At 36.2% G+C, this 12,631-nt stretch overlaps 1 protein-coding gene across 2 annotated transcripts in view; it reads right to left on the reverse strand.

Annotated features, from left to right (window-relative positions):
* Window positions 1-476: 476 nt before the first annotated feature.
* SLC16A7 (solute carrier family 16 member 7) overlaps window positions 477-12,631 on the reverse strand; it is a 78,982-nt gene continuing 66,827 nt past the window's right edge. For both annotated transcript variants that reach the window (XM_037389171.1, XM_037389170.1), the window contains exons 3-5: window positions 6,364-6,507; window positions 3,952-4,764; window positions 477-1,377 (exon numbers count right to left, since the gene is read on the reverse strand). In XM_037389171.1, the coding sequence (XP_037245068.1) occupies window positions 1,106-1,377; window positions 3,952-4,764; window positions 6,364-6,507 (1,229 nt within the window). In that variant the 3' untranslated portion in view covers window positions 477-1,105. The remainder of the gene's footprint in view (window positions 1,378-3,951; window positions 4,765-6,363; window positions 6,508-12,631) is intronic.

Raw genomic sequence — 12,631 nt, forward strand, 5'->3', positions numbered from 1 at the left:
TTGCTCAAACTGGCATTAGAAAAAGGAAGTAGCTTTTCACTGAATACTTGGGAAAGGGAGCTGAGAACTGGTACAGTTACCTGTCTGCAAATACCTGAAGTTAGACCTTAAATATCCTCCCAGCAGACCATCAAACAACTAATGACGCGCCAATAAACCAAACTGATTTGGGCCACAAAAGCCAAGGGTAAGCATCCTTTTAACATCAGCAGGTTCTGAGTCTAGTCCCTTTAGGAAGAAAGTTTCACAGTCCAGTGCAGACCCTTCAGCCATACAGGACTACATAATGAAAAAAAAAAAAAGCAAAACACCTAATTGCCACTCTTGTTAGCAATGTAAATCTTGGGTTTAAATCCTTTTATATACAGACAGATTTTAGCTCTGTTTGAATTAGCAAAGTCTGAAGATACTTTGGATTCAAATGTACGTTGAAATACAATGTAGTCAGCTATCACAGGAGGAAACAACTTCTGGAATATATTGTAATTCAGCTGTTTATTGTATTTTAGAGATGGTGCCCACCAACTGTTCGTCTCCTAACCTTAATTTTTACATCCATATTATAATTGTTTATACAGGCATAATGTATCTTTTTGATCTAGTGGGCATACAAAAGAGAAAAAAGTTTCAGTGTGCTTCACTCAGGTACTCTGTCTCTTTTCAAAAAATCTTTGAGCTTATATTCTTTTTAATATTAGTGGTAAATACAGTTTGGGCAGATGATTTCAACAGACTTTAACAATATTCTAAAGAAAGCAAAGTATCTTCCTAAATAAGTCTAGGAGATACTTTTGCATTAGATACATATTTTAAACAAAACTGTTATTGGAAGGCTTTATTGTCTGGTTTACCTGACTCTTGATTGTCCAGTCATAGTCTGATGGACTCATTTGCATGGAGTCAGTACCTCTTTAATCTCAATTTTGTATCACTGAAATAAATAAACTGTAGATAGTAATTTAACTAAGAGTCTTGCCACAGGGCAAAAATCTGTTCCCATCCAATATTGTGACTGATCATTATTACCAAAAAAAACCTGGCCTGTGTCTTGAAGACATATTTCTAATGGAAGTCATAAATGTTGCCTTCTGAGCTATACTGCAGATTAAATATTGGTTTCTCTTTCTGAAGGATCTTCAAGAGCTTTATCAGCTCTGCTGGCAGCATCTTCGTTCTCATTGTTTGTTAATGGTTCGGCTTCCTTTGAGTCAGCATTCTTCTGTGCTTTCTGCTTCTCATCTTCTAACTTCTTTTCTTTTGCCAAAAGCCTGTAGTTAATGGTATTGCCAATGAATAACCAGATACTGGCCACAATCACAATCACTCCGCAGACGAAATACATGTACTGATATTCACCAGTAACATCTACCAACCAACCTGAAATACAAAGACAAGAAGAGAGAAAAAACATCTTTAAAATAGGATGCCCAATACAATCCAGATGCTTTCCTAGGAGAAATATCTATATATAGCTTGGTTTTGGAGTTGGAGCAGCAAAGCATTTCAACATGTTCAAATTGTCTAACATATATATCAGAACTCTAACAAAACCTGTCAAAGTAGCAATTGTCATTGGAATCACTGACAGTGATAAAATATTGAAGAACAATGTAAGTAAAGCTTAATGAATAATGACAGACATTTTTTTAGTTGTTTAATTTTCATTATTTCATTGCCTTTTTATTTTATTTTCCTCCTAATTTTGTTTCCTATTGTTTTGGAATGACTGACACTCACAGAGGCTGCATACAGACAATAGGATGAAGAGGTATGTGTCTTTTTATGCTGCTGTCATTGTACATCAACTTTGCAATTTTTACTTTCCTGTGACTGGTGAAAGAGATAGAAAGGTTTGTCCCTTCAAGCTATCATACTCAACTGCTGAGTTTTAAACTATGAAACCTGTACCTAAAAATTACATCCACACCTCTGAGATTAGTTGGGTCATGACAAGGAAAATAAAATATAACTGTTCTTCCACTTTATGAGCCATTCTTCCCAGATTTTCCCAACTCCCAAATCAACATCTGCACGTATCCAAGTATTTAGCTCTGAATACTGCTACACTAGCATTGGAATCCACAGGATAGCCTGCACACTTCAATTTTGTATGCATTTAGATGCTTTTACTGGGTTGAAGCCATAATGTCAGCCTATTCAGCTGATACACATTTACAAGCCATCAAATTATTTTAGTCTTTATTTCACAAGCCTAGTATTAGGAAAAACTCAAATAGCACTGCAAGCGTATAATTCACCTATTAGCGTAAAAAGTACAATTTACTGTTTTTTCTCAATGAGCAGACTCATAAAACTGATGATTAAAAATGAAATTCTGCATTAAAATTACTTCAGCATAATATAAGATAAATCAATTTTTCATAGAGTTATAGCACAAACACATACTTTTCAAAACTCCTGAAAAGCTAATATACTGAAAAATAAATAGTTTCGTGTGCTATTGCCCCATAAATATTAAATTTAATATCTTTAGAGTTAATACTAACATTGATTTTAGAACCTGACCGAAAAGGCTGGGCTCCAGCAGTCACCGGCTCAGTCCGCCCACTAGGTGGCATAGCAAGAGGCTGCGTGAGAATCTGTTGTGTTCTACCATTACCAAAAGGAATTTTTATGTTAAAAGATGAGAGAAACACTGACTATCTTGAGGACTATTAAAAATTTACTTTAACAAATATTATTGTACTTAAGTGAGTGGAATTGTTTAGCCATATTCAAAATTTCACGCAACAATGCTGTTTATAGAAATACTGACAATAATCCTCAAAATACTTTGATATGTATAAATGTTTTTTAGACACACATAATCTTGCTGACTTCTGTGGCACTGTTTATCCCGTGGGTATAGTATATGTTCACAAGTTGGGCTTACACTGCAACACACATACACACTCTCTTAACCAGTACTTTTCAATAATATTTGACCATCTATTTCTTTAGTTTCTTGTATCATCAGAAACCTTAAAACTACAAAACTTACTAACAACATTACTAAATAGTGACTAAATTCTAGTAAACAGAAAACACTTTAACATTACTAAATAGTGACTAAATTCTAGTAAACAGAAAACACTTTAGATAAGACTCTTCAAAATTTTTGGTGCTAGAAGCCCAAAAGTTATGAATATAGTCTAAGGTATACACATAGGCTCCCTTTAAGCTCCCCTTACACTCAAAAGAATAAAGTTGGTAACATTATCATCTTTCAGCCAGTTCACACTCTTGAATTGCCTTACACATTATCTGTTTGCTATAGAAACAGGCTAAAGGACTGGCGGAGAGCAGGGCAGTGGTGTGAAATTATGCCAGGGGACAACACTCCACAGCACCATGCTGGCATCCCACCATGCGTGCACTCTGCCTAGGCTGCTGAGCATGTCCCTGTCCTTTCTAGTACCTCCCTGCTGGCTTCTTTTTTCTAGAAATGCCAATCCTCTCTGTTTATACAAACTAAAGTTGCTATTTTAAACTTAAGTGTGTGCTCCTCTAGCTGCCACTAGTTTAGAGAAATCTAGTTAGAAGATCTGTGAGATCTCCACAAAACTACTAGAGGACTCAATCAATTCAAGAGAGTAACAACTATGTTGGCAATGAGCAAATTGGAACTGAATACATGTAAATCAAGGTTGAAAAGTTAGCACTATGTGCTATCAGGAAAACATGTATTTATCACCTGGATTTATGTGCCAGTAGAGATACACTCTTAATCTATCTATTGCACATGCATGCAATATATGCCTTTAGATTTTCATGTGGATCTGCAGCTGTAAAGCCGAAAGATAACAGATGTGGTACACTACTGCTACAGTATGTCCCTAGTCACAGTGAAAACATTAAATAACATTAAGAACAATGTTTATATTAATGCAATGCTAAATTGCAAGATTATGCTGTAATGCCTGAAAAAAACAGTATAAAAGAGGTTCTTACCTCCTAGAGGAGGACCTATGAGCACAGGGCAACATTCCACGATGGTGACAAGTCCAACTGCACTGGAAAATCTGGCAGCCCCAACGAGGTCCATCAATGTCTCAAAAAGAACGCTGCTAACCATTCCAAATGCAAACCCAAAAAATACAGCATATATCACCAAGCCAGTGTAATTTGTTGCCAGAGGGCACAAAATATGACAGACGCCATTATACAAGACAGCGAAACTGAAAAAGTACTGAATCTTTGGCCGGATAAACTTGGAGTTTGCTACGAGTCCCATTGAAGGCCTAGCAAACATGTCTACAAAAGCTAAGATAGACAGCAAAAATGCAGCAGAATATTCATCAATTCCCTTGTGCTTGGCATAAGGAGCCAAGAATACTATTGGAGCAAAGAAACCGATAAACATAATGACATTCCCAGACAAATAAATCAGAAACCCTCTGTGTTTGAAGAGGGAAAGATCTAGGTATTTATTCATGGTTTGCCAAAAAGACTTCTTGTTGTTTTTGTGCAAGGGAGAATCTCCTGTGCCTTTTTCAACATCTTTTTTTATAGGCGGGACTGTTTTCGGTCCAACAGGTCTCATAAGTGACCCAGCCACACAACAGTTCAAAAGAAGTCCTCCCAGAATGAGAAAGCTTCCTTTCCAGCCAAACACATTAAAGAGGAATTGGTTGAGAGGTGCCAATGTGCTCAGAAACACTGGACTTCCAGCCATGGCCAGTCCGTTAGCAATGGGACGCTTCTTATAGAAGTACTTGCCAATCATGGTCAAGGCAGGCTGTAAATTGAATGCTAAACCCAGACCTAAAAAACACATAAAAGACAGTATTATTGCAGGTCATGCACTGAAAAACACATCACACCTCTTTCAAGTTATTTTTAAATGACCAGTGTCTATTCCAGTGATTCCCAATAAAGACAGAAACCAACCAGCATCAGAGAATGAAAGACAGTTTCATTGCTGCCTATGCGTGTTCATGCCAAGATTGTGTCGTGGTGGCATTCTGCCATTTCCCCTATAGCACTGCAATAAAAGCCAAAACTCCTTACTGTATTTCAGCAGTGATAGTGACAGGGGAATCACAGAGGAATGATGGTGTCACTGCCTTGACTCACCACTTTTAAATTTACTAAGTTATAATGCAATTCTCTCTTGGCTCATTTCACAAAAGTAACATAATGTCACTTCAGCTACAATGAATGCAGGGTGTATTTAAATGCATAGATGTCCTCGTTTCTTACTTCCAGCTCTATTTAAGATCAAACTTGTGTACAAATGTGGAGCTTAAAATGGCTAACTGTTTTGCGACACATTCAGCTACACTTCCACAAGTATGGAAGTCACTGCTAAAGGTGGAAGAGTTGTAGAGGACATGCATGGGAGCAGAGCACCAATCCACATCAGCCGAGTGTATAAGCTGAACCTCTAGGCCTTCTCTCTGTATTAAGACATCTAGGCAATAAAGTCTGCATAGCTACACATCTGCTGGATGGCACAGGGGACAAGACAGGCTCATTCCTGGACTGTGACTTTACTCTTTCGGTAGACCCCAGGTTTAGGATGTGAAAAATAAGAGCATTAAGAAATAATCACTGAACGAAGACAGAGTCCTTTAGTCCCAACATAAAGAAAGATAAGCTTGAATATAAGAACAAGTATTACCTTATTCATTTACTACCTGCCAATATTTCACCTCACTTGCCTTCCTTATTCTGAGGATGTAGTTTAAAAAAAAAACCAAACCCACAACTTTTGATAGAAGAAGGCTATTTAATTTACTGGCTTAATGATCACATTAGTTCATTGCCTGAGGCAATATCCAGGCCTCTGATGGATGATTATGAATAATTTTATTTGGGGATTGGCCCTGGGGATTTCAAACAGAAACCTATTGAACTGAAAGTAAATGTATGTACGAACCTACAGAAAGCTGGCACTAGCTTTCATGTTTTCACTAGATTTCTGCTAGCCTCTGCCACTCTGTTTGACGTGCAACGATTGAAAGCTGAAAGAAGGAATGTGAATTTCTACATTCTACATCTACAAAATGACTGTAATAGGTGCTGTCATGAGCCAATCAATTTTTATACCATAATTACAGTGCTGTGTGGAACAATACATACATACAGCATTTATTGAATGAAATTATCGGTTGTTCCTGAAATACCCTATGAAATAATTTAACATCATACCAGCTAATTTAAACGATTTGATAGTTCAGATAGCTGAAATGAACTGATCTTGCTACCTTCTTGGCTTGTATTTGTACAGTGCCTTGCACAGTGGGTTCTTGACCAGTAAGGCTCAATGGTAGAACAGTATTAGAAATAATATAATATAATATAATATAATATAATATAATATAATATAATATATTAATACCTTTTGACCAGGACTCTTACCTCCAACGACACCAATACATAGATAAAGTTCCAGGACGCTATTGCAGAAAGAGGAAGCAATCATTCCAAATGAACACAAGATACCACCTGCTATCATCACAGGCCGGCTACCATATTTGTTCACCAAAATGCTGCTTATGGGACCTGTTGGGAAAAAAGAAAATACATTAACAGGTAACTCCATCATACATGTTTCGTATTTATGATATGTTGGAATGCTTTCCTCCTCCATCTTGGAAAACGTTTAGCTGTTTCCACAGCAATTTGTCTCACAAACATCCCCTGTGAGTCTGCAGATACACGAGCCTGGATGTAGATATATTGCCTCCATGACATGGAACTGGATACAAAGATTAAAGACATCAGACAAGCAAGAGCGATTGTTACAGTTCACAAGCAATCAATACTGAGATCGGTCAATGGAAGTTTTGAAAGTGCAAAGACTGAAGAATTTCAAGTATGAGGCAGATAACAAAACACTTCACAGAGCAGGGGAAATCTCCAGGCAAGCAAACTAATAACTGACCTTAATACTGTAGCATGTACTGGACCCCTACTTAAAACTACACATAGGCTTTAAAGTATCATCAAATCAGAATGTAAATCTCTGGCCCCTGAGGCTCGTTTTTCCTTACCTCATCCAGAAAGGAGCGTTAATGGGCAGTAAGATGACTATAGGTTGTCTGGGAAAACCTAAGATGTGGTTTAGCATAAAGACCTATAAACTTTGAAAATATTGCTACAGGTCCATTTTTCAGTTTCAACTGCAATTCAGTTTATGGTGTAATTACAGCCATACTAAACAAACAGCTAGTGTGCAATTTAGCGTGACATGCATTATATGTTTTTTTAAATGACCATGACTAGAATAGACGGTGATGCTACATATCAAGATTAAGAGGTTGTCAAAGCTCTTTAGGTAAACCTGCATACCATCTGAATGCACTATATTTGGCCCAGACCATTACAAATAGTCTTGCTTTTGCAATAACTAAACTTATCCAATTAACCCCCCCCCCAAACCCAAAAAACAAAACCCAGTAAACAATTATAATAAGAAGCAAAAAAATTCAAACTCAAGGTAAAGCAGGCACCTGGCATAAAGTGGAACGCCAAGCTCTGTATCTGATTCCACTGCAAATCATTCACTGTACTGGTAACAGTTTAAAGTCTTTAATTTTTATAAATATCTAAAGGAATAAATCCAAGAAATCCCATAATGTGAAAAAGCCAAATTCAATCAAATTTAAAAGTGTGTTTTCATAGGTACAGTGTTAGCTTAGACCCCACTTTTTGAATCACCTTAAATGTATTAAAGTATTATTATGGATGTAATGTAAATGTTATTTGCTACTTACATATCAAAAGTCTTAAGCATATGCCAAATGATCAGTTTTTAGCTGACAGAAATAAGCTCCTGCAATAGTGTTGCCCTCTGCCTACCTGTCTGTTTCTAATGGCTCATGAATCCAGAGGTCAGTTTGAAGTTAACTTGACTGAAAAGCAAAGATTTGAGTGATGTTTAGATCTTATGGTTTGTGCACTGATTAAACAGCTTGGGTCCCAAGGAGTCTAGGGAAGCTCCTTCAGGCTCCCTGTCCAGGCAGCACAAACATGGCCAGTACACCCAGCTTGTCACCACTAAAAGCAATCTATCTTCTTGCCCAGGCAGCTGTACCATTCCAGGTAGGTGGGGGCATAGAAGATAAACAGGGTGGCTATTTTACCGAGAAGGTAAAGGATGCTCAGGCTGAAGGCATTAGGTCTCATCTTACGGACATAAGCATAGGACATCAGGCTCTGCTGCTCACTGAACTGCAGCTTAAGCATAACCATGTATTAAACCCAACACACTTAAACACCCATAGCATGGAATGGCCCACCAAATATACAACAGCCCAGAGATTTAGTAACAGACTTTAAATCACATATGAAGCACTAAAACATTTCACTGACAGCCTATATTATGAGATAACTAACACTTCTTAACTTCCATCTGGGGGGACCACTGAGCAGAACTGTGACAAGGTGGGCTTTCTCCTTTGAGACCATACGGAGAAAGCAGTGAGACATGAAGAACGAACAAATTGCACTCCAAGCACTTTGCAAATATATCATGCTTACTTCTCCTGTCTTAATAAACTTGTGCTCTCATAACTATGCTGAAGAATAACTTAAATCATGATTTTGCTATTTATAGAGCTATGTTTGGACAATCAGTATTTGGCTCATGTTTCACTTAAAAAGAAAGCCCTTTTGAAATACAGGAACAATACAAATATTTTCTCTAGTTAAAAAAAAAACCCACCTTTTTACTGGAACTTTTTGCTTAACTCAAGCAAAAAGTTTCATCCTAATATCAAGTAATATTTTTATTTTTGAAAATAAATAAAACCAAGTCAATTTTCTGGAAAAAAAAAGAAGTTGTAAAGGCTAAACACAAAACAGTATTTTACATCAAAGATAAAAAAATACAGATTCCTAAAATTATTGCAAGTTCTTCTTCCCATGATGAGAGGGATGTATTTACAAAACTGTAAATGAAAAATTTGTTTAGTATTTCTTATCATTCTGACCTACCTGCAAGTTACCGCTGTAATAACTGTTGCCTTGCTGTAGTCATACTTAAAATGTTCCTTTGCTGATCCTTAGAAAAAATGTAGCAAAGAGGCATCGTAGCAGGGAAATATTTGACCATATTATTTACAGATTTATTCACTGCAGGCAACTTGAGTTTTACCCTTACATAAATGCTTCAGTTATGATGTGGATAGACCTGTTAGCAATCTGTTTCTTTTCTCATTAAACAAAGACAGCTTGAAAGGCCAGAAGGATAGGTGTGAAACTAAATGAAAAAGATGAGGTAAATCCACACATAGCAGGCTATCAAGTGCTGGAAATTGAGGAATGGCATTAAAAAATATTGTTGTGCAATATCGCTATATTGTTAGCATTGTAAATAAAATTATGGATCAAAAAGACAGCATTGCACAGCACTGACAATGTTTTGCAACGACAGTCAAGGACAAAGATGAGCTCTGCTGTAACATTCACCCCTAAAGAGTACTGACTATAATATTAATATTCTTTAATACTTTTCCGTCAATCCTTCCTTCCTTCTGTAGGACAGAAAAATGAGCCAGATACTTGTTTGTTTAGGGATTTGGGGGAGATGTTTGTTTTCAGTGTTTGGTTGGTTGCCTTTTTTAGAGGTTGTCCAGAAATGGCAAGTTTCCCTCTCCTTTGAGGGAAATAATTTTGCAGAGAGTTCCTTATCAGGAATAAGAAAACAGCATCTTTGCAGATCTTAACTGTGGTGCTTAGGCCAGGACTGTAAATTACAGCTTTTCAGATCAAAGCAGGTAATGTTAGCCCCACCTACAAGACCTGTTAGTTGAGGTCAAATATGGATGTATTAATTTAGGTAGGCAGTGGATGAAGACACCAGAGGAAAGACAAAACTGTCTGATGGGTCTAAGCTCTGTACTTTCAAATGACCTAAAGCTGGAATGGATTACAAACTTAAAATTCCTTTAAACCTAATAGTCTCTTTGAGACGTTTTTCTCAAATTAATGATGTGCATTTTCCATCATATCTCCATTTAATTTTGGGTTTTCTTTTAGTACATTCCAATATTTTGATTTAAAATTTGTGCATGTGGGAAATACTAATTGTTCTATAAGCCATAAAGTTAGTTTAAGCTTACTCCCTAAGTTACCCAGGAACCTTTCCAATCTAATGAGTAATTTAAACATTTTCTTGTGACATCTGCGTATACACCTGGTTTTGGAGTCTCATGAAATAATGCATATTCATACCTTGAAGTATATGAATCTACATAAATCCCAGCTGTTTGTCTATCATCACACATTTTATAGCCATACACAAATTTCATTTCACATCTAACAGCTTCCACAATTATTTAAGCAATGCTCACGTGACAGCACGTATCTATATTTCTTGCAGTTTTTTTCTTTTTAGTAGAAGGAAGATTATGCCGTTTTAGCACTGTAACACTACCAAAATCACATTATACATTAATGCACATTAATGCACTAAAGGACTGCTGGATCTCTGAGTCTACTTTCACGAAGCCTGAAGTAACTACATAACAGATGTTAAGTCAGGAAGCCCACAAGAATATTTAATCTGATCTCTCCCTTAGCACCTACAAACCATCAGCCACATAAGACTATACACTCCCTAAACCAAATTTAAGACCATTATCGTAATATGCTAACAGTCTCCTGGCTGTATTTTTGTTTTATATCTGTCTGTTTGAGGCAAATGACCAGAATGTGAGAAGGAATAAGGCAGCAACTGTAACTGATGCCACCGAAGAACAGTTTCAGGAAGGCCTGTGCAGCAGGACACAAATGACTTAGAAGAACACAAAAAATAGCAGCTTTTCACATTGTTTGTCATATGTCAAAGGAAAGATGGCAAAAGTCATTTCAGCTATGTAAGCAGACACTGGCTCATGCATCTGGGAGCTGTTTATGATGTTTTATACAAAATCTATAATAATGTGATGTCTACGTTCTGTTTTGACCGCTCAGCAGAACATTCACTTGCACATCTGTATTGTGTAAAATGTGAGGACAAAGGTGCTTTTTCTGGTGTTCAGTGAATACCAGGATTTCTCAGAAGAAACGTATTGTATACACATGAGATAGATTACTTCTTGTAATAAGAAAAGTAGCAATAAACCATATTTTCCTCTCACTTTCAAGTTTATATTTTCTATCACCATTTAAATCCTCATCTTCTGCTAAGGCATACTGTTGTAAATGAAAAGCAATAAAAAAGACTACATTAGTGAACAATAAGTAGATTCAAAAGGCAGATGTTTGAAGAAATAATCACCTTTTTTCCCCTTAAAAGATGTTTATTTTGCTAATATGGTTTAAACATAACTTGAACACTAAAGTTTCTTTTTAAAGAAATATACTGCTTGTTATTTTTGTGGAAATGAATAGAGGACTCAAACTATACACTCTAAATTTAATATTCTTTCTCTTATAGTTACATTCTCAGAGATACACACACACTCATATACACATATCTGTCCATTTATTTGCTTTTTTCAGCCCTAAAGAAAACATAAACTTCAAAAAATGATCTGAGTCTTCATATCTGGTATCTTTTAAAAGCTTAAAGGATGCAAACCAGATAACAGTATTTCCACTTCATAATACCTTGAGGTAATAGTACAGGCAGATTAGTTTTAAGGCCATGAAATAGAATAAAGGAAGATTTATTTGGCATAAAATGCACATCTTGCTCATCTCTCAAGTAGAATAACATTTATAAGATCTAATGTATTAGGTACACTCCATTAATTTAAAAGAGGAAAAGAATCTAGGACACCAGAATTCTTGCTGCCTTTTCTCTTTTCCATCAGTTTTTTTCTTACCAAACTGAACAAAAGAAAAAAAAATTACTTTAGAGTTCTCCCATAAATAGACACCACTTTCTGTGAGGGATGAAAAAATGTTCAGCAACTTAAATGTATAATAACTAGTTAGAATGGTTACAATACTAGGGATTGGTCTGTAGCAGTATCAAGCTGCCGTAATTGTCTTTTATGTCCAAAATAAAGTTATCTTTGGGTCTATTCTGTATTTGTATTCACTGGAGGAATGAAAGTGTCTTTGCAAAGTATGTAATCTAGGTTTCAGTATTTAATTTATTCATTCTGGTGTGATTTCTCACTGCTATAATACAGTGATGTAATCAAAGATCATTCACATCTGTAACTTGTTTCACATACAGCCAATGTATTTATGCTTTTTACTTTGCTACCTGCATTATTTTTAGTATGGAACTAGAGATGAACCTTCCTAATATAAAGATAATTCCTTAAACATATATTGACAATGCCATACAGTGTTCATAGTGTCATTGATCCAAAGCAACCTGAAATGACTCAGTTTGAACAATATGACATTTATTTAAATAAAGTGAATGGCTGAAAGAAGTTGAAAATAAACGCAATAATATTTCAAGTTGCACTAATGCAATATTGGAGATTGCATACTGTCAAGTCAAGTGACTGAAACACAATAACATTTGCAGCCATCTGCTCTGCAGAGTCAATGCAGCTATCTTTCTAGTCCAGCTTTATTTTTTATTTCTGTTTCCTACAAAGCTGGAAAAACCTGAGGAGCTGCAAGAACTATCATCAGGATAACCTACTTGCTAATATCAGTCAGAGGTGGTTTTTTCTTTTGCTGTTTTTTTTTTCTTTTTCTTTCCCCCCAAAAT

Source organism: Falco rusticolus, chromosome 5, assembly GCF_015220075.1.
Source record: "Falco rusticolus isolate bFalRus1 chromosome 5, bFalRus1.pri, whole genome shotgun sequence".
NCBI lineage: Eukaryota > Metazoa > Chordata > Aves > Falconiformes > Falconidae > Falco > Falco rusticolus.